At 39.8% G+C, this 20019-nt stretch overlaps 1 protein-coding gene across 3 annotated transcripts in view; it reads left to right on the top strand.

The window, feature by feature from the left end:
- Positions 1-20019, top strand: part of ECPAS (Ecm29 proteasome adaptor and scaffold) — a 70732-nt gene that overhangs the window by 41287 nt on the left and 9426 nt on the right. For all 3 annotated transcript variants that reach the window (XM_044427572.1, XM_044427573.1, XM_044427574.1), the window contains 21 exons: positions 100-201; positions 1118-1241; positions 2433-2578; positions 3738-3792; positions 4234-4348; positions 5158-5226; positions 5641-5758; positions 6060-6227; positions 7326-7405; positions 8728-8833; positions 10359-10406; positions 10827-10948; positions 11326-11476; positions 11937-12002; positions 14367-14456; positions 14885-14951; positions 15527-15618; positions 15720-15786; positions 17616-17807; positions 18287-18495; positions 18764-18807. In XM_044427572.1, the coding sequence (XP_044283507.1) occupies positions 100-201; positions 1118-1241; positions 2433-2578; positions 3738-3792; positions 4234-4348; positions 5158-5226; positions 5641-5758; positions 6060-6227; positions 7326-7405; positions 8728-8833; positions 10359-10406; positions 10827-10948; positions 11326-11476; positions 11937-12002; positions 14367-14456; positions 14885-14951; positions 15527-15618; positions 15720-15786; positions 17616-17807; positions 18287-18495; positions 18764-18807 (2231 nt within the window). The remainder of the gene's footprint in view (positions 1-99; positions 202-1117; positions 1242-2432; positions 2579-3737; positions 3793-4233; positions 4349-5157; positions 5227-5640; positions 5759-6059; positions 6228-7325; positions 7406-8727; positions 8834-10358; positions 10407-10826; positions 10949-11325; positions 11477-11936; positions 12003-14366; positions 14457-14884; positions 14952-15526; positions 15619-15719; positions 15787-17615; positions 17808-18286; positions 18496-18763; positions 18808-20019) is intronic.

Here is a 20019-nt window from a genome sequence, read left to right as displayed (position 1 = left end):
TCTGTGCAAGAGGGAAACAGAATGTGTGTGATGAATGTGTAGATTGCTTTCCCACCCAGATGGCAGACTTTTACACAGACCGCCCCCTGCTTTTTTTAGATGAAAGAACGAGCTATACAAACACTAGGTTACTTTCCAGTGGGGGATGGAGACTTTCCTCACCAGAAACTACTCCTGCAAGGATTAATGGATTCTGTGGAGGTAATGCTTTAATATTACTTCTTACATATGAAGGGATTTTTGCTTAAAACTGGCATTTATTAACCTTGCTACACTTATGAATGGGTACCCTATAAAATGTTTCTCCATTTTTCATCCATTTCCTTTCTAAAGCATTGGTTCAAAATCTCTGCCATAGCATTTGTAAATGTTGAATGTAAGTGTTTTTAAGGAGAACATAATTAAGTTTGTTTGGTGCCATCTTATTTGGAAGCATTTACCAGTGTATTTTGTGGGAAATTTATTCTCTAGTAAGTGTGTTTTAGGAAATGCAGTCTTTGTTTACAAAGAAAAATAGACTTTATTTCTTCATTTGTTCATTTCACCTTTTCTGACATCATTTGATTGGGTTGCATTATGACATTTATCTACTCTTGGATTTTTAAAAATGTAAGCCTTTTGTCTGCTACTTTTGTTTTCTGTTTACCATAATATGGTACTCATAATTATTTGTGCATGTCACATATAATGTCCAAAACTTATTTTTAATTCCATTAACTGTTCTTATTGGCTGTGTTACAGTTGGTCACTATTTCTGAAAATCCTGAGGAACTCTGAAGGATTAGATAAAAATTGACTAGCCATTGAAATTCAGAGTGTTAGATTGGACAACAAACCGGTGGCATTCTGCTAACACAGTAGAACTTTCTCCCTCTCTCCTTACCCCATTCCTGCAGCTCTCTGTGCTGCCCAAAAATCTGCCTAGGAGGTTTCCCATCTCTCTGGAGCAGATTTGGTGAGTGTGCAGCTTTGAAACACTTATCCAAGAAGTTTTTGCAAAGAGTACAACACCACATTTTGCTCTCTAATTATTATAGTTGGTTTTTGGCCACAAAGAATTGTTACGTTTGCAAGTGAACAAGCCAAAAAGTCGAGCTTTTCTGTTTGTGTTTCTCAGGCCAAGCAAATTGAACTGCAGTTCACTGTTGGTGAAGCGATTACCAGTGCTGCAGTTGGAACCAGCTCTGTAGCTGCCCGAGATGCATGGATGGTAGCTGAAGAAGAATATACCCCACCTGTTGGTAGGTCTGGGTATAGGGAACACCTAAAAGATCTTTAAAAGACCAATTGTGTATACAACAGTTAATTTTTCTGAGTTAAGTGCCAGACTGATATCAATAGAAACAAATTCTTCTGTATTCCTTTCTTTTACCCTCCCAGTTGAGTGCTTGCTTCACACTCAGATGCTTAATACCTGCTAGAATTAAGGCAGTATCTAGCCCCTTCCTGTTAATGCTATGTAATCAATATTTCTAATTCATGATTGACAGGAGGGAAACATCTTTAATTGTGAACAATCCCAGATTTCCAGATTTGTATTAAGCCTTTGACCTTCTTTTGAAAACTTGCTTGAAGCAAAACATTGCTCTGCATAGCCTAAAATCTGCACTTAGCTTTAAACCTGTGCATAATTAGCAGCTCTCTTTTGTCTAATTAAAATCATTTTTTAACCAAACTGTAGATTTACTCTGTAAATCTAGGCATAATGTAATCATTGCTACTCTTGCATTTGGAAGACAGGGTGCTGTAGTAGTAAAAAGTGGTTCACCCTTCCAGCAAGACTTGCAGCTACATGGTGCTAGTCTGGATGTTCCTGGGTGGATAGGTTAGACAGATTATGGTTGCTATTCTGGGAGGGATGTCTGTGCTGGGCGGTGGGGCTGGATTGCAAGGTAAAGAGGGAGCCAGGTGCATTCTCCAGCACAGGCTTTGGGATGCAGCTTTGTGCATTTTAGCCATCTAGCAAAGACTGTAGGGACCTCCTACACACTTGCCACAGGGGCCAGCATGCGTGGGTATATTGAATTTAGTTTTAAAAATAATAATTTTGGGCTAGGTAAAAATAGGATCTATCTATCTTGGAAGTGTACTTTTCAGTCTTTAATTTTTGCATGTCACAAGTTCTGCTATGGGCAGTACAGAATTAATTGCTTTGGAAAACTTATAATGTCATTTAAGAGTCAGAGAAAAACATTAAACATTGACCCTCAATCCAGCAGTGATTCAGAAGTCAATGTAATCCTGAAAGTAATGCAGCTTTTTATAAACACAAGCTCCAAGGAAGACACCTGAACATGGTTAAATTCTTGTAAGGGCTAGAATGCTGCCTACTTAACTTGGAAAGAATAAGTACTGGCCAAAGATTTTATCTTTCAAATCATTCTGTTTGTAATAGTTTTCTTTCCCTCTCCTCATTTGTTTAATTACAATAGATGTGAAGGTTAATGATGTGGTTCCCTGGGTCTTGGATGCCATTTTGAATAAACACATTGTCAGTCTCAACCCTCACATAAGACAAGCTTCATGCATCTGGCTTTTGTCTTTGGTGAAAAAGCTGAGCACTCACAAAGAAGTTAAGGTAGGAAAAAAACAATCAGTATCTCTTTTTGTTTTGTCTCTTGTCTGGTTTTGTTAAACTTGTCTGCCCTTGTCCTGCTTTCTGCTTGCCTTCTCATAATGTTTTGTTTCTGTGTTCCTACTTGACCTTGTTGTGCAGCAAGTGGTTAGACAAAAAGAGAATAAAAGCAATAGAACACACTGACTTTTAAGGGCATGCCACTTTTTTCTAAAAAATATTAAGATAATCTATATGGTGACTTGTTTTGTGTCTCACACCTTGTTATACGTGAGAGTTAATGCCACTGAATATGAATTTTTGATTTGTTAAACTGAAAAAACTTTGCATTTTCTCAGGCACAGAGATACCTCTCAAAGGGCTTCTATCTTCCCTTCAGTAACATAGAACATGATTGGAGATTGCAACCACATAGTGGTGATGAGCGTCTCACTCTCTTTTCCACACTTTCCCTCTTCTTCCTTTCCTCTTCCTCCCTGCTCATTGGGCTGCTAGGAGAAGGCCAGATCACTCTTGCTAGAGTTCTGATCACTTCTAAAGTGGTTTTTGAGATGAAGCCGAGAGTTGTATTAAATTAGACCAAGGTCAGCTTAAAATGTAGTGCTACAAGTTACCCATCTCTGGCATGGAAGTATCCTCTTGAGCCAAATACTATTTTTTCCAAAAGTTTCTTTTCCACTAACACAGGGAATGAATGAATGAATGAATGAATGAATGAATGAATATTGGTTTCTTGTATGGCCTTCTTTCCTTATGCAAATAAAGTAACCGGCAAGCCAAGCTGGCAATTCTGATGTAGGCTTGACCTTTTTGCCCTGCAATCTCTTCTTCCTTTTCAGTTTGCAGTTGGGATAGGAACATAGAAAGCTGCTTTATACTGAGTCAGAACATGGGTCCATAAAGCCTAGTTCTTGAGTATACCCATTGCCAGCAAGAGTTCTCCAAGGTTTTCAGGCATGAGGTTGCCCTACCTGGATGTCAGGGATCAAACCTGGGACCTTCTGCATGCTTTACACTTGCTCTGCCACAGAGTTACTGTCCCTCATTTGGAAATCTAGATTATAATTTGAAGTGTGTGTGTTTGTGGGAAGCTTTTTTTCAACCTTGTAGGAAAATGAATCTGAAAAATAAAAGAAGTCCTTTTTTTCTTCTCTCCTTGCAGTCTCATCTCAAAGAAATTCAGTCTGCATTTGTATCCATTCTGTCTGAGAGTGATGGTAAGTAGAAATGTACTTACAATGTTGCTTCTTGATTAATAAGATGCAGACTTTTATTCTAAAAGGAATATTAGGGTTAGGGCCTAATCATTAGGCTTGCCACAAGTCTCCCTCCCTCGCTCTCTTACCCTCTTTTTGGTAAAAGGACTAAAGATGCAATCCAAAGTACTACAACTCCCAGGATTAACTATCCTCAGTATGCTGTCTTTGGTTATACGTCTTTCTGTTTAAACATGGAGAACATTGTACTCTAACAGAATGGTAATGGAGATGGTGTGGTTTTCTTTGAATAACCTACCATATTTCAGAGGTTCCATACTTTTTGTTGGTGTTGAACAGATTTTAATGTAACTTTATTATTACAGATCTTGATATTTCATCCATTGGCAAGCTATAAATTCAGTAAAAAATCGCAATGTTATAATTATGTCTTTCTTGTAGAACTCAGTCAAGATGTGGCTTCCAAAGGCCTTGGTTTGGTATATGAGCTTGGGAATGAACAAGATCAACAGGAGCTGGTTACTACTCTTGTTGAAACACTTATGACTGGGAAAAGGTATCTTGTGCACCCTTCTATGCAGAATGCAGATCAGCAGGGAAGGGAGGGTTAATTGGTAAGCGCTTAGGAGGCAGAACTTTGAAAATAAATAATTTAAAGCTAGTCTGGGAAGAGATGGTTTTGGAAGGAAGATCTGAACTTTTTCAATAGTATTTTAGGATTGTTGCTTAAGTAAAGAAGCAATAACTGAATTGGGAATGTACAATGTTACCCCTGGATCTCTACACATCTTCCCTTCATGCTTCTGACAGACTATAATTTTGATGGAATATGTAACCTATTTGTTTGCAAGCCCAATCATCAACATTTTGGGATATGGAAAATCAAGGATTTTAAAGGTTCCTTTTGATCCTGGCATGATTACATTAATGGGCCTATCTGTAGCACAAATTACTCAGTTGGATTTAGCCATAATACCATCAGAAGGATATTGCTGCCTTCCAGAACAAATTTGGAGGGTACACTTCCCTCATCTTAAGAGTTGCTGCTTAAATCAAATGTTAAATCAGCCATGTAGAAGTCAGTCATGCAGTCAATGTTTATTATATGGTCACAGACCTGTTCAGAGAAGAAAATAAAGACTGAAATAAATAACAAAATATTTTTAAAACACCAAGATAAGGTAATATGGCAAATTAAAATATCTAGACTGGTGAATGAATAAAAATATATAGAATAGCAAAAGAGTATAAAAAATAAAATATATGACATGTAAGCTTTAATGGTAGGACTGGTGAGAAACAATTTATCATTATTAAGAGTCATGCCTTTTTTCTTTTTGTTTATAAAATACACTTTCTTTCCAGAGTCAAGCATGACGTGACTGGGGAAACTGTGATGTTCCAGGGAGCAGGGCTTGGCAAGACTCCAGATGGGTAAGCTTACTGATTAATTACAATGTTTGGACTCTGTTTTTATGTTAAATAATCCTTATTTTCCCCCACATTAGTGGAGAAATTCAGGTCTACCAAGTTTCCCAGTGGGTACACTGAAGCTCTTCCCACTCCCTGAGGCTCTACCCTCCGGAAAGTTGAAGGATGAAAAAAGACAGATATAAATTTTGAATGGATATTGTTTGTAATTTTTGAACTTAGAGGCAAATGTTTTCTTTAATATTGTCTTGCCCCGCAAAGTTAAATCAGAATTGATCAAACTAAACTGCTTTCATTCCAGGATATTACTTTCATCTTATTTACAATGAACCTCAGTTTTCTGGTAATTTTTGTATGTGTTTCTTGTTGCTGCTGTTGTTTTAAGTTGCATTAATTGTTCATTTCTGTTTTCCCAAGCCAGGGTCTTTCTACTTACCAGGAGCTTTGTTCACTTGCTAGTGATCTCAACCAGCCAGATTTGATATACAAGTTCATGAATTTGGCTAATCATCATGCAATGTGGACCTCTCGAAAGGTAATACATTTGTAGCTGCTATAGTGTGAATGGCAGAGCTGCACAAATGGGGATCCTTAACATTGTGTTTGTTCAGGGTTACACTGAAGGAATGTGGCCTCTGCTCCCAGGGTCCCTTCCTGTCTGTACTCTCCCCACATGTTATAAGCTGCCTGGGGTGTTTTGTGCTCAGGAATGGCTTCATATACCAGATAAACAAATCAAATGAAAGACACTTCTGTTGCGTTGATTATTTTGTTGATTTGTAATGGAGAAACACATGACCAAAACTGGGACTCAGAAGTATTTGTCTTTTCCTCAGGGTGCAGCTTTTGGTTTTAATGTGATAGCTACCAAAGCTGGGGAACAGCTGGCTCCTTTCTTGCCCCAGCTTCTGCCTCGCCTGTATCGTTACCAGTTTGACCCCAACATTGGGATACGGCAAGCGATGACTAGCATTTGGAATGCACTAGTGACAGACAAATCTGCAGTAAGTGAACACTGTCCTAGTCCCTGTTCTCTCTGTTCTGTCCCAGTCTCATAGTTCTCTTTCTGTCAGCCAATCACACGTCAAGAGTTTTACATAGTTGGATGATTCTCCTAAATGGGGGGGGGGATCCCCAAAGGAAAAGCTAGTCAAATAAAGATTATACTTCATTAAAAGTAAGATGTATGTGCCCCATATCTTGGATGGGGAAAATAGCAAGTATTTCCATTCTCCTGCTCAAGATTGAAGGAGGTGTTGCCAGTAGATACTGGAAAGAGTGAGCACCGGTCCTTGGGATGCATCCACATGAAGATGGTGAAAGGACTGAGGCATACGTTTGAAACTCACAGTACACCTGTAGGGTGATGCTGATGTACCCTGTGTTCTCAGCCAACCTTATCTAAGCAAGGGATCAATCGCATGTGAGCACTTGGCTTAGCAGCACACATTCTAAAATCAACTATAAATGATGCTGCTTTAAAAGTCGATCAGTGAAAGGGAAAAAGTCTGGGTTGAAGTAGAAGCTTCTTAACTGTTGCTCCAAAGGACCAGGCCAGTGACTGTAGGTAGTAACTACAGGCTCAGACTAGAACATACTTACTAAGATGTTTGTCCTGAGTTCAATGAAAGTTATTCTATGGTAAGTGTATTTAAGATTTCAGCCTGATTATTTTCCCACATCGATATTGTTTCCATTAGGAAAGGCAGTACATGTCCCAGGACAACTGTCATAATGAATGCTTCTCAACTTTTGTACAAGTGGCAAAATAGGTGTACATATTATATATGAAATAATACGCTCCCTTTTTAGACACAGCATTCTCTATATAGGGAGATTATTATGTGATAATGTCCTGAATTATTTTATCTTTTGGAAATATTTGTTCATGGTTGCCTTTCCTTTGCCAGGGTACTTCTAAATGTTCAGCGTATTCAAATAGAAGGCTTGGAAAGCATTAATTCATGAATGAAGGTTTTATGTGGCTGTATGCTTGTAGGCTATGTACAAAACAGTCCCTGCAAATGTTAGTTTAGGATCACATCTTTTCTGTGGTGGAAGTGCAAGATGTTAATAATTTCAATTGGTTTCTGTTTGATTAGGTGGACAAATATATGAAAGAAATCCTTGATGATTTAATAAGCAACCTGACCAGCAATATGTGGCGGATTCGAGAGTCTAGGTGTGCCTTGTTCTTCTAATATTGGATTCATTTATTTATTTTTGACAATTTTGAGGAATATAAAAGAGGGTGGGTGTGGGGAGAGAGAGAGCGGAAGAAAGGAAAGAGAAAGGGAGGCAAAGATTCTTGAGCTTACATATTTGGAAAGAAGTCCTAGCAAAATCAGGAAGACCTACTTCTCAGTTAACGTTTAAGATGGGCATGTTGGAATTGTGAAAAGTGCTTCAGCTTTGCTTTTTTTCCCTTTTTGCCTTGTTTTCCAGAGATTTCTCATTTTGACATGGATGCATGCTCTTTGGTTTGGTCTTTCACATTGCCGCTTATCAGTGTGGGCCTCTGCATAAACTTTCATTTTTCCCTTGATTCACTTGGTTGGAATTACATTTAGCGGCATACAAAAAACACATTTGGTTTTGAAGCGTGACAACTTATGCACAACATGCATATATGTGATCCAAAGGATCACATGTGCAGCTTCAATGACCATATTAGGTTTTCTGAGACATTCTTGTCTGCTGCAGCCACTGCTCTGCTGTCAGAAAGTAACTCAGAAAAATTAGGGGACCACCTGAAACAGCACAGTGCAAGGAAGACAAAATTGTTTATTATAAACATGGGGAATTGTATCTAGCTGTGCCATTTTGCTGGCACAAATGAGTGCTACAAATGAGTGAAAACAAAGTGTCAAACTGTGCCCAAGAGAGAACCCAACAAACAGACCTAGCTAGAATACAATCTGTGGGCCGCAGGATTGTATACTTTTTTCTCAGGGCAAATTCTTCCATTCTGCCTTTTAGCTATTGTTTTGGACATGCTAGCATGGATACCGACTACATTTATTGGATGTCAAGCTGAAAAGTTCAATGTGAAATGAATGTGTCTAGTCTCAGCCTTTCACACTTCCCAACCCTTTTTCTTCTGACACTGCCATGAAGGTTTTAATTGCAGTTTTGCTTAACCACAGGTTGTGGTGTCATCCAGACTGAGAAACTGTGGCTAATTCTAACTATGACTCGTTTGTAACAAGCCAGTTTTAAACCATAGCATAAACCATAGGTGAAAACACAATTGCATATAATCTATCTTTAAAAATGGAGAATAAGTCATAGGCATTATGTATCTTAATCTGTTTTTGTAGAAAGAAAAGGAATTAGTTATTTTTGAAAGGACTGAAATGAGATTTTTTCAGGTGTTACTGTCTTGAAATTGCTTTAGTCCATTATGTTTGGTAATAATAGGTTTTGAAAAGCAGACTTTATCTTTACTGTTTCTGGTTTAGTAAAATATATTACTGCTGTGTAATAATAATATTCTTACTTCAGCTGTCTTGCACTGAATGACCTGCTCAGAGGAAGACCCTTGGATGACATTATTCATAAGCTTCCTGAAATATGGGAAACTCTCTTTAGAGTACAAGATGATATAAAGGTATTAAACATTGCTTGTCTTCTTTTCAGAAATGAACAAATTGCTCCAGACTAAAGATCCTGGTGTTTCCTTTTTTCCAATGGAATCATGGGGAATTACAGGATTGCAGCACCAGTCAGGCTCAGATTCCTTGTTAGAATGCATGCTGCTGAATTATAAAACTCATATTTGCGTTAATCTGTGGTAAACCATGGGTCAATTCATTACACCAGAATCAACTAACCCATAATGTGCTGGGTCACATGCCTGGTATGTGCTACTTTGCAGAACAAGCCCTGAATCTGAGATTCTTTCATAACATGAGAACCCAAATATTATGGGTTACTCATAGATTAAACAACTCGCGTTAGTTCTTCGTCGTGGTCTCCATGCAGCACATATATATGGGTGCTGTGCCTGCGCAGTGCCTGTTGCTGGGAAGATTAAGAGCTTTAACGGTTAAGAACTAATCAATCTAGCAGTTGTGTTGATTCTTTTAAGCAGTTTTGTGTGCCACAGAAGCTCAGTGAGATGTTAATTATAAGACCTGTTTGATGGTGAGCACAAATGTTAGCTGACCATCAAGATCTCTGTAGTGTTGAGAGTGTTACATGCCTGGACCCATGTTTAATATTTGCACTTCCAGTAAATTCAGTCAGGCTCCTGCTCCTTAGTTTACATGTTTAACATTTTTTTCCATCTTGGATAGGGAACGTCTAGCCTCCTAGATGTTGTTCAGATGTAACTCTCATGATCATTTACTATTGGCTGTGCTGGTTAGGGCTGATATGTATTGCAGTGTAAGAACAGCTGCAAGGCTACACATTCCTCACCACTACAGATGTAAGTTTCTGTAAAGTATAACCAAGCCATATATCATGAAGATAAAACCTGTTGCTGAATTTCTCAGTGTTTTGAACTTAACATAGCAGGATTGGTAATAGTGATGGTAGATGACACCAAATTTGATCAGAGGGGCTGTTATGTAAAGGTTAAACCTTTCCCTTCTGGTCTAAGTTTTTCCACCCAAAATTGCTGTTAAATCATTTGGCCAAAATAGAGGTACCTGTAACATGAACAGCAATTTTCTGTGTGTTGATATTTTGATTAGTAAAGGGTTGAACTATCCCCCCTCCCCCGGTGATACATTTCTGCTGAAGTGTGGGAACTCTTCCCAACGGCTGAATTTGTATATGTATATATGTGTATGTATATATGGTTTCTCCATACCACCATGGCTTGCTGTGTTGTCTGAATCCAGGATCACGGTTCCCATGGTTCCAGGATTGCTTGTTACATTATGTGAATGCAACCTTATTTTACCCTCCCTCAGAGGGTTGTTGTGAGGATAAAACAGAGTAGGATTTTGCTAAAGGAAAATGGGCAGAACATAAATGTAACAGTAAATAGAATAAATTCTGATGTGGGTAGAGCAGGTGACATGTTCCTGAAATGCATAACATTATTAATTACTGATGAAATAATTACTTTTTACAGTTGATAGTGATGCAGTTTATATTGTAAGCTTAACCTTTTCTTTTTTCAGGAATCTGTACGAAAGGCAGCAGAATTAGCCCTGAAAACACTAAGTAAGGTATATTTTCATACTTGCTTTTTCAAGTTTCAACAGAATTTTACTTCCTAACATAACTCAGTTTGATTCAGTGTATTCAGAACTTCAGGCTAGGGGCCCAGATCTGGTTCTTTGGGATTCCCCAAATGGTCCTGTCCCCTTTCCTCCAACTTCTAATAGTTAGTTTATAGTTTCCTAATTGTTGCAGATCATTTCCCCAGTCTAAGTGGTTGGAATGCCCTAATCCTTAGTTCCTGGCAGTAAGAGTTTTAACCTAAACTATACTGATTTCGGGGATTCTTCCTTTGCTTCTGGTTTATCTAATTAAAAACGAGGGAATGTTTTAAAGGGCTTCTTATTTTCTTCACAGTTGCATGTATTTTGAGTCAAGAATCAAGGTTTACATGGAGTTACATTTGAGTGTCTGCTTTCTATTTTGAGGTGTGTGTGAAGATGTGTGACCCATCTAAAGGAGCTGCAGGCCAGAGAACAATAGCTGTACTGTTGCCATGCCTTCTTGATAAAGGAATGATGAACACGGTGACTGAAGTGCGGACCCTGAGGTGTGTTCACTGCCATTGACCTTGGAGTTTTCTGAATTTGGTGGCTTAAGGCCTTCCCATAGGACTGTGTCCTAAATAAACAATAAAGTGTCTACAGGTGACTGTAGGAGCAGTAAGAACCCCCCAGATATTAGAGTCACCTATTGCTTCTGGCCTATGAATGAAGGCTCCACATGTTTTATGTGGTTTTGAGCTGCAGTTACATTCTAGACGGCTTTGTATGATCTTCTGAATAATATTTTCTATGCAGTGGCTAGATCACTTCCTGTGAAGATACTTTAATTTCTGATTATTTTTTTCTCATTCAGGTGTACTGAAGGAACTGAGCTGTCCCTCATTTTCTTTTGTTCTTATTTTTCTGTGCTGTTTGTCCACAGCATTAACACCCTGGTGAAGATCAGCAAAAGTGCTGGGGCCATGCTCAAACCACATGCTCCCAAACTCATTCCAGCTCTGTTGGAGTCACTGAGTGTCCTGGAGCCTCAGGTTTTGAATTACTTGAGCTTGCGTGCTACAGAACAGGAAAAGGTAAATGCAGTATCTGAGAAGCATGTTGAAGATTTAGAGCTAAACATGCATCATCATCATCATTATCATCATCATCATCCTGTACTGCTCAATAACTGAAACTGCCTGGGCAAGGCACACATGTGTTCATGCACAAATGGATGTCAATGGTTGTGTATTGGTGGCTGTCCAGGAACATGAAGGACTGAGATAATAGAAATATAGAATCAATTGTTTGTATGAGATGGAGAGACCTGAGTAAAGTATGGTGTTCTTTTTAAATATGTCCTTTTAGCTGGAAAGGATAAAAGAGAATCAGCTCATGAGTCTGATTGATTCCCTGCATTCCCACTTGCTCCTCTGATTTGTCATGTACTCTTTAAATAATCCGCCTTGCTGTATACACCTTCTTGGTGTCTTTTTGAGGCTTTTAAAAATCCAGCTTCTAATTGCATCCATTTCTTGTTTTTGTGTTCTTCAGGCTGCAATGGATACAGCAAGACTAAGTGCTGCTAAATCCTCCCCCATGATGGAAACTATCAATATGGTGGGTAACTCACCTAAGAAGAAGCAGGGGACTCAAAGCTGGGCAAGAGGGACTCCCATCTTCTGACTGTGACTGATAACAGAATGTGGGATTTAGTGCATTTATTCATTTGCAGGGCTGAAGCTGTTACTGCATTCAAGAGGCCATTCTGTCCTAGAAAGGTCCCCTTCAATAGCCAGTGGGATGTGGCTCACAAAATGATTTCTTGAGCTCTTAAATCTCAGTTTGCCTTCCTGCCTCTTGTAGGTGGCCCACAGCATTGCCTGTGGCAAGGATCTGGAGTTTCAGTATAGTCTGGCCTTTCCTTCCCTTTGTCTAGGCAAGATCAGCAGAGAGAAACCAGTGAAGCTGTGCAGCTTAGATGCTTCTCCCTGTCAGCTCTGCATAGTAAAAGGGAACCTACTGGAGGGATCAAAGCAATACCTTTTATGGTTCCAGAGAGCACTGGCAGCAGCCAAGAGCTCCATAGAGTCCACAGACCCATATCCCATTTAGCAAGGCAATTGTGACTCTATTTACACGTGGGGCACCGGGCTTGTATTTCATTGTTCTGTGCAATGCAAGTAGGAAGGCCTGCAGAGTTAAAAAGGAGTGTCTAAGCTATTCTGTCTTGACTCTCATACTATTAGCTTATAAAAGAGGCCACTGCATGCCTGTTCTGTGTTTGTGGCAGCTTTACTTTCCGAATAGATGCATCAGTAGCTATAAATAGCATATTCAATATTTCTGCACAGAAAGCACTGGATAAAAGTGGACCACTACAGCTCCTGCAGCTGCTGCTGTCTTTTTTTTCCAGTTATCAGATGCAGGCATATGAGCAAGTGCCCCATTCATCCTGTGTGTTAACAGATGTAGGTGCATGATAATAGCTTAGTCATCCCATAGCCTGGTATTGTCTATCCAATTGGTAACTGTCTTCAAGGTCTCAGGCCTTTTGTAGCCTTGCAACTTGAGATCATTTTATTGTAGATAGAGGGAATTCCATATGCAACTGACATTGAGCTAGAGCCCCTTCCTCATATTATGATTGTAGGCATGAGAGAGACACCAAACAGCAATCTATGATATTTAAAAGCCTCTAGAAGATTACTTTTCCCTTAGGGGACTAAGCTTCAGAAATAGTTTGTAGAAACAGCAATTTGGCTGTTAATAAAATATTTTGCTTGCATTTATCTATGCAATGGATTCCAATGTGTTAGCATAGATTATGGAGATGTAATCTAAAAGGTTTTGGTGTTTTTCAGTATGTGTGGAATGGAAGGGAAAAGAAAATGAATATGTATTATGTTAACTACATGAAGAGAATTGGGTCCTTTCTCCTCCTTTTTCACTGTAGATTTCCTTCCAAGTTAGCTTTTCTCCCAAACATTGGCTTGCTTGTTTCCTTTGGAGTAATTCATGTGGCACAATGAGTTTCATTTCTTCTGTGAGAGTCTGGTATTGCAGTGACCCATCCATGGAAATGTTGGAAAATATATTATAAATCTCTCTAGTGGAGCATATGAACATATGTTTGCATACAAACACATGCAGGGTTTTTTGCTTTTATTTTTTGCCTCCTATGAAAATATTTATTTATTTAAAACTTTTCTAGTCCATCCCATTACTGAAAATATAAAGCATCTCACTCTGTTCAGTTGAATAAAAATCGAAATGGGACTTCTTTATTCATTCATTGGCAGACTTGTTTTCCAGATTTCACTGTCATAATGCCAGGCACTCATCTGCTGAAGATTTCACTAACAGATCTAAAAATCTAGAAACTAGGCTCACTCAGAACAAGTTTTAGTCACCTTTGCATCTCTTAATTCAAGTGCCAAACTGTGACCAAAATATTCTATTGAAGCCTAAGATTTCTGCTCAGTTTTTCATAGGACCAAAGGACCAAGTTATATAGTTATACATAGATCTAGGTATGGAAATCTGGGCTGCACTCCGGCCTACAAAGTAGATTACACTTTATAGTTGGGTGTGCACACCTGTCTGTGCTTAACGCTTCTCTCACTTTCTTCTTTTCTCCTATATTCCCCCCAACCTCTTTCCTTCCAGACAGGGGTCTAGATACCTGTTTGCTTGCTCAGAGGGAGAAGCAGGTGCAGGAGGGCAGACATGGGCCAAACATGGCAAGTCAGGGAAAAGGGTTAATCCACTTTCCATCCACTTTTTATTTTTCTGCAAGTCACACTTTTCTTACATTGCTTGGGAGCTGGTCAGCTGTAACCCAGGTTCTCACGGTTAGGTCTGCCATCGAATGACTGGCTTGATCTTAAGCGTTTCAGTAGTGCAAACAGCTTGCAAACAGCTTTTCTGTTATGCTACTAGTCCAGTTGGTGTTTTCATCTTCTACCTTTTTTCCTTTTGCAGTGCTTGCAGTATCTGGATGTGTCTGTCTTGGGTGAGCTGATTCCTAGGCTGTGTGAGCTGACCAGGAGTGGAATAGGCATCGGCACTAAGGTATGTTTATGCTTCCAGTTGTGACAGTCTTTTGTCAGAATTGGGATGATGAACATGGCCAGGATAACTGGAAAAATACGTGTATGCCATTTCTTATATTGGCCTTAAAAGTGAGTGTGATTTATGGAGGGGGTAAGGAGTGAGGCAATAACACTGGTCAGAGGCAGAGGAAATTATGGCAAGTTGTGTGGGGATTGCTCCCCTAAGAAAGGTACAAGTACTACTGTAATACCCCATGGCATGATAGCAATTGATGCAGATCCTGTGTTGCCTGAATTCAAAGGGAATGTTGGCCTGTCCTTTACATATTTATTTCACAGTAAGTCCTACTGAATTTAGTGGGGGTTATTTCCAAGAAAATGCATGTAGCCTGAATTTTACCTAGCAGAAAAAGCTGATCACTGTATTTCTTCTTTGAATTTTTGCAGGGTGGCTGTGCTAGTGTAATTGTATCACTTACCACTCAGTGTCCCCAAGACTTGACACCATATTCAGGTAGGGTTTCTGCTTTTATGTTTGGATTGATTTTGTATTCCTTGAATCTTACTGAGATAATATTTCATTGCCGTTTAATTGCTAGTTATCTGCTCTGTCTTCTGGTTCTGCTACCTAACTAATAAGAGGAAGGAAGTTTAGGTGTCAGTAGAGGGCAGCTTGTGGTTGTCAGGATCATCTGCCTTTGCTTGTGTTTCAGTCTATGTGAGACTCTGGATGGAGTCAGAATTCCTGGTTCTTTAGCCCATGTTCAAGTGCTTATTATTCCTTTTATTAAGAATTTATTGTAAACTAGTGTGGAAATTCTGGCTGGAAAAAATGATACTTTTAGTCTGTCTGTCTGTCTGTCTGTCTGTCTGTCTTTCTAACTGAAATCTTTTAAATAGAAACCAATGAGAAAGAGTTAGGCTTAGGCTTAGCAACTAATATCTATGTAGAAATAACTGTATTTTAACAGGAAGAGGTAAGTGTGAAGAACACTAATTTAATGTAAAATTCTCAGTTTGTCACTTGTCCAAATAAAGAATCACAGTTTATCAGTGTAAACATTGTGCCCTACCTCCTTTTTAACACAGGCAAACTCATGAGTGCTTTGCTCAGTGGACTAGCTGATCGCAACAGTGTGGTGCAAAAATCTTTTGCTTTTGCCATGGGACATCTAGTTCGGGTGAGTAGCACTGTGACACTGCTTCAGCTTTGCATTTGTTACCTCTAGATTTCTGTGTTGAGGTATTCTGAAGTATTTGAGTCTTTCTTTCTTTTTTTAAGACTTCACGGGACACCAGCACAGATAAATTACTGCAGAAACTGAACAATTGGTATATGGAGAAAGAAGGTGCGTAGCTCTCTCCCTCTCTAGATATGTGGGCATGCGCACACACACATGGTTTTGTGAAAAAAACAAACATCATGAGACTGGGGATAAAGGAAGGAGTGAAAGCATATCCTTTTTATTTCACAGTTCTCTGTGATTATAATAGATTAAGCAAGTTCCCATGCCATGGCAACACATTGTGGCAGTTTGCCATGATGATTCGGTTAGTTAGCACAGTACTAACAAGTCCAACATGCGATCGACTCATTGTGGGTATTTTACTCTCCCCCCTTTGTTTTTCCAGGCAATAGTGCAGAGGACACTGTGGGGCGATGAGCTCCCTCTCCCTCCCTGTATTGATGCCAAGCCGTTCTTCGCTCAAGGCAGCTGTTTTTGTCCCTTAGAGGCTCCCCATGGCTACCCAGTATTTTTCCATTTTCTTGCATGCAGAGCTGCATGCTAATGTTTAAAATTCTGTTCAGAATGTTCTTTCATAGGTTGGTTTCCCTTAAAAAAAAAAAAAAGAGGCAGAACTCACTTTAACACTTTCCCAAGCCCTGCAGAGTCAATGTGGTGTAGTGGTTAAGAGCGCAGAACCGGAACTCAGGTGATGGGGCTAACTGGGTGACTTTGGGCCAATCACAGACTCTCAACCCAACCTACCTCACAGGGCTGTTGTGAGGAGAAGATTGAGAGCAGGAGAGGAATTCTGTAAGTTTCCATGAGTTCCATGAAAGGTGGGGGGAGCAGAAAATACATAAATGTGGCTCCACTAGTAAAGAGGGGAAATGGGAATAGTTGAGGATTTGTTGAGAAGTGGCGATCACCCAGAACACCAACCTCTCAGCACAGGATCTCTGTAGGGTGAGGACTCCATTGCTCAATTTCTCAGACCTCTACAGAGAAACCTGGAATGCCAGGGCTAGCTAGGCTGGAGCAGTACCCACAGCGGGCACATTATTTTTTTCACACAACTCTGGCAGTTGTAGGCGTGGCAAGCACCTTGTCAGTGCTAGTGTCCATCAGAGAATGCCTTCATTCCTCTCATGAAATTGTTTTTGGGAGCAAACATTGCCTGTGTACATGCTATGCAGTCATATTCTCCTGTGTCCCTGTTTGAGAGCCTGGGGCCTCCCTTGCATAAATTGGTATTGCCCACTTTCAAAGTGCACTTTGAAGAACTTGTGTTACCATGAAGACTTGGGAGCTGGGGAATGATATTAAGAGATCAGGTTAAAGAATGTCCTTGGTTAACCATAAACTCACTGCCTGGCTTAACCTCAGTTCCATGTGAGAAATGGTAATAATACTGTTTATCCTTGCACAATCCAAACAAAAGTAAGAAAGTAAGTCATTTGGTAGAAATAATGTAGATAGAAGTAATAGTAATTACTATTACTACGAAAGACTAGCTGCTTCCAGGCTAGTCTTTAGCGTCTCAAAAGAAATAATTTCTTTAGCCCTCGGAGTCCTTAACCACTGACATGAGCACAATCTAGTATGGATTTTCTTTCATTTGCATGCTTCAAACCGGCTTTCTCCTACCTGGTACCTCCAAATGTATTGTGCTACAAACTGCATCAACACAGCCAGTATGAACATTGGCCATGTTAGCTAGGATGGGAAGAGCTACAGCCCAGCACATCTGGTTTAAACTCAATGTTTGAACCTCCCAAATGAACTAAGTACATCTTTGACTGATTGATGCACTGTGCTGTACTAGGGGACGGGTTTTAGCTGACAAGTCCTCCAGCCATTTCCCTCTGTGACACTGAGCCTAACTTGCACCAGTGCCACGGTGAAAACAGAGGCTCCAGGGTATCCACATGTATCTTTGTTCTTTTATGCAGAACAAGTCTATAAAACAGCCTGTGCGTTAACTATACATGCTATTGGGCGCTACAGCCCAGATGTACTGAAGAATCAAGCCAGACATGTTTTGCCCCTGGCCTTTCTTGGGATGCACGAAGTCCCTGAGGAAGAAAAAGGAGAGAAGGAGGATGGCAACCTGTGGACTGAAGTATGGCAGGAAAATGTGCCTGGTAAGTTGATTTAGTGAATTTGTAATGTGTTCCATTTGCTGCCTTGTTTTATGAAAGGCAGGATGCAAATCCTAAAATAACTGAGTAAGCCTAAAGTAAAATTGGGAAATGGGTGGTCCCGGTCCTGCAGTTGGCCTTAATGGTTTTGTAAGACACAGATTGTATAAGAATGGGGCGGGAGGGAACCCAGTTTATCAAAGGATTTTTCTGTGTAGGGGGAGAGTAGGATTTCTTACGTGTGTTTTGGAAGTAGTATTTTTTATGTTAGTTTTGAGAACAATGCTTCTTGCTTGCTCTCTCCCAGTGAAATAGGAAATGTCAGCCTTGTTTGTACTTCATGGAAGTGGAACCTTTTGCATTCTACCAATGCTCTCTTGGTGGAGATTGCAGCAGGTCTTCCCAAACTTACCTTGTAAAGGTAAAATAGTTTTGTAGCTCCATTAATCATCTCATGAAATGCTTTCTGTTTTGAAACTTAGGCACCTATGGAGGAATAAGGCTCTATATGGAAGAATTGATAGCAATCACGCAGAAAGCTTTGCAGTCCCAATCTTGGAAGATGAAAGCTCAAGGAGCAGCTGCCATGGCATCTATAGCAAAGCAAACTGGCTCCTTGGCACCTCCACACTTGGGCATGGTGTTAACTGCTCTGTTGCAAGGTCTCTCTGGAAGAACATGGACAGGAAAGGTAAAAGCACAGTTACTATGCAGTGCTTTGTCAGGTGATGAATCCTGTGGCCCAAAAATATGATAAAAGATACCATGAAGATACGTAATCATTTTCCTTTGGCTATCTCTAGTATGAATATCATACTGGTGTGTTCAGTTTTATAATAAAAGAACATACTGTAAAAACTGTGATAAAATGAGGGAATAAAAAGGGTTATTTATTGCATATCATAGAAAACTCATGCTAAAAACGCTCCTCATGTCTTGTTTTGTGATAACATGTTTAGGAGGAGTTATTGAAAGCTATTGCCAGTGTCGTCTGTTCATGCAGGTAAGAAAAACCTCATCTTTTTCTGGTTCTAAAACTTCTTAACTTTGCAAACAGGGTCATTCCTATATTAGTTTGGGTACAGATTCCTTTTTATTCCTTGTGAAGAACTGAATATGATTTGGGAACCAGCACAATTTCTGCTTGGTCTAGAGCTGCAGCACAAACCCTCTTTATTGTGAAGACAAATTAGGAGATTTCTGGTTTTTGATGACAGGTAAAATCTCAAACCGGGGAGAAGATGTTACAGCAATTGTTATGTAAAAGGAATGAATGAGATCAGTATAGCCTGGTACCCTTCAGATGTTTTGCATTACAACTTTAAGGATTTTGACCATTGGCTATACTGGCTGGGACTGGTGAGATTTCAAGTCCAAAATATTGAAGTCCCGGCACCAGTTTGGGGAAGTCTCAGTTAGTTATAGTAAATGGAGAAGAGTGTTTCAGACAGGATACTGAGAAATGTAAGGGTATGAATGGATTTAGGCATAAAACTTCTTGTGAGAGATGAATAAGGTTCTAGGATTGCATCTTAACCTGGAAGAAAGTCCCATTGAAAATAGCCAAATTTAATTCACAGGATGGCTCAGTAAATTGTCTGGTGAAAGATAGGTACATTATCAACTGTCAATTGAAATAAGAGTGCTCTGGAGTAAGAGGTTTCAGGATTAATAAATAAGTTGTACAATTTCTTTTTTAAAATGGCAGTTTTTGTAATCTCGTGCTTTATTACATTGTAAAGCACCCCTTCCCCCCCCCCCCCCCCCCCCATTAGAGGCTTTGGTCTAGGATGCATTTGGAAGTACTCATTCCTAGAGCCAGTATCTTCTGAAATCTATCTGTGCTGGTTTACATGCACCTCCCCTCCTTGTCATCTTTCAGCTTAGTTTGTGGCATTGAAAATGGCCTGGAGCCCCATTCTCTCTCCTTTGTTCTTTTCTTGCCTCATTGATACTACATTTTCAGATTATGCTGCATTTATGTTGGTTGTGGTGGTTTTGTATTCTACCTTTTTTCCTGGGTGATTGACCCGGTGTCGCCCAGAGCCCCAGGTCAGTGCTCTAACCATCACAACACACTGCCTCTCACCTCCCCCTCGCTGCATGCCAGTCCTCACCTTGTACTTCTCCCTCAGCTTTATTTGCCCTTCCTCCACCTCCCATGATCCCACATGCCAGTTCCTCTTCCTCATGTGTCCTCCCTTCCCTTTGGGTG

This window comes from Varanus komodoensis, unplaced genomic scaffold, assembly GCF_004798865.1.
Source record: "Varanus komodoensis strain SLA01 unplaced genomic scaffold, ASM479886v1 scaffold19, whole genome shotgun sequence".
Classification (NCBI taxonomy): Eukaryota; Metazoa; Chordata; class Lepidosauria; order Squamata; family Varanidae; genus Varanus; species Varanus komodoensis.
This window is presented reverse-complemented; position numbering and strand designations above follow the sequence as displayed.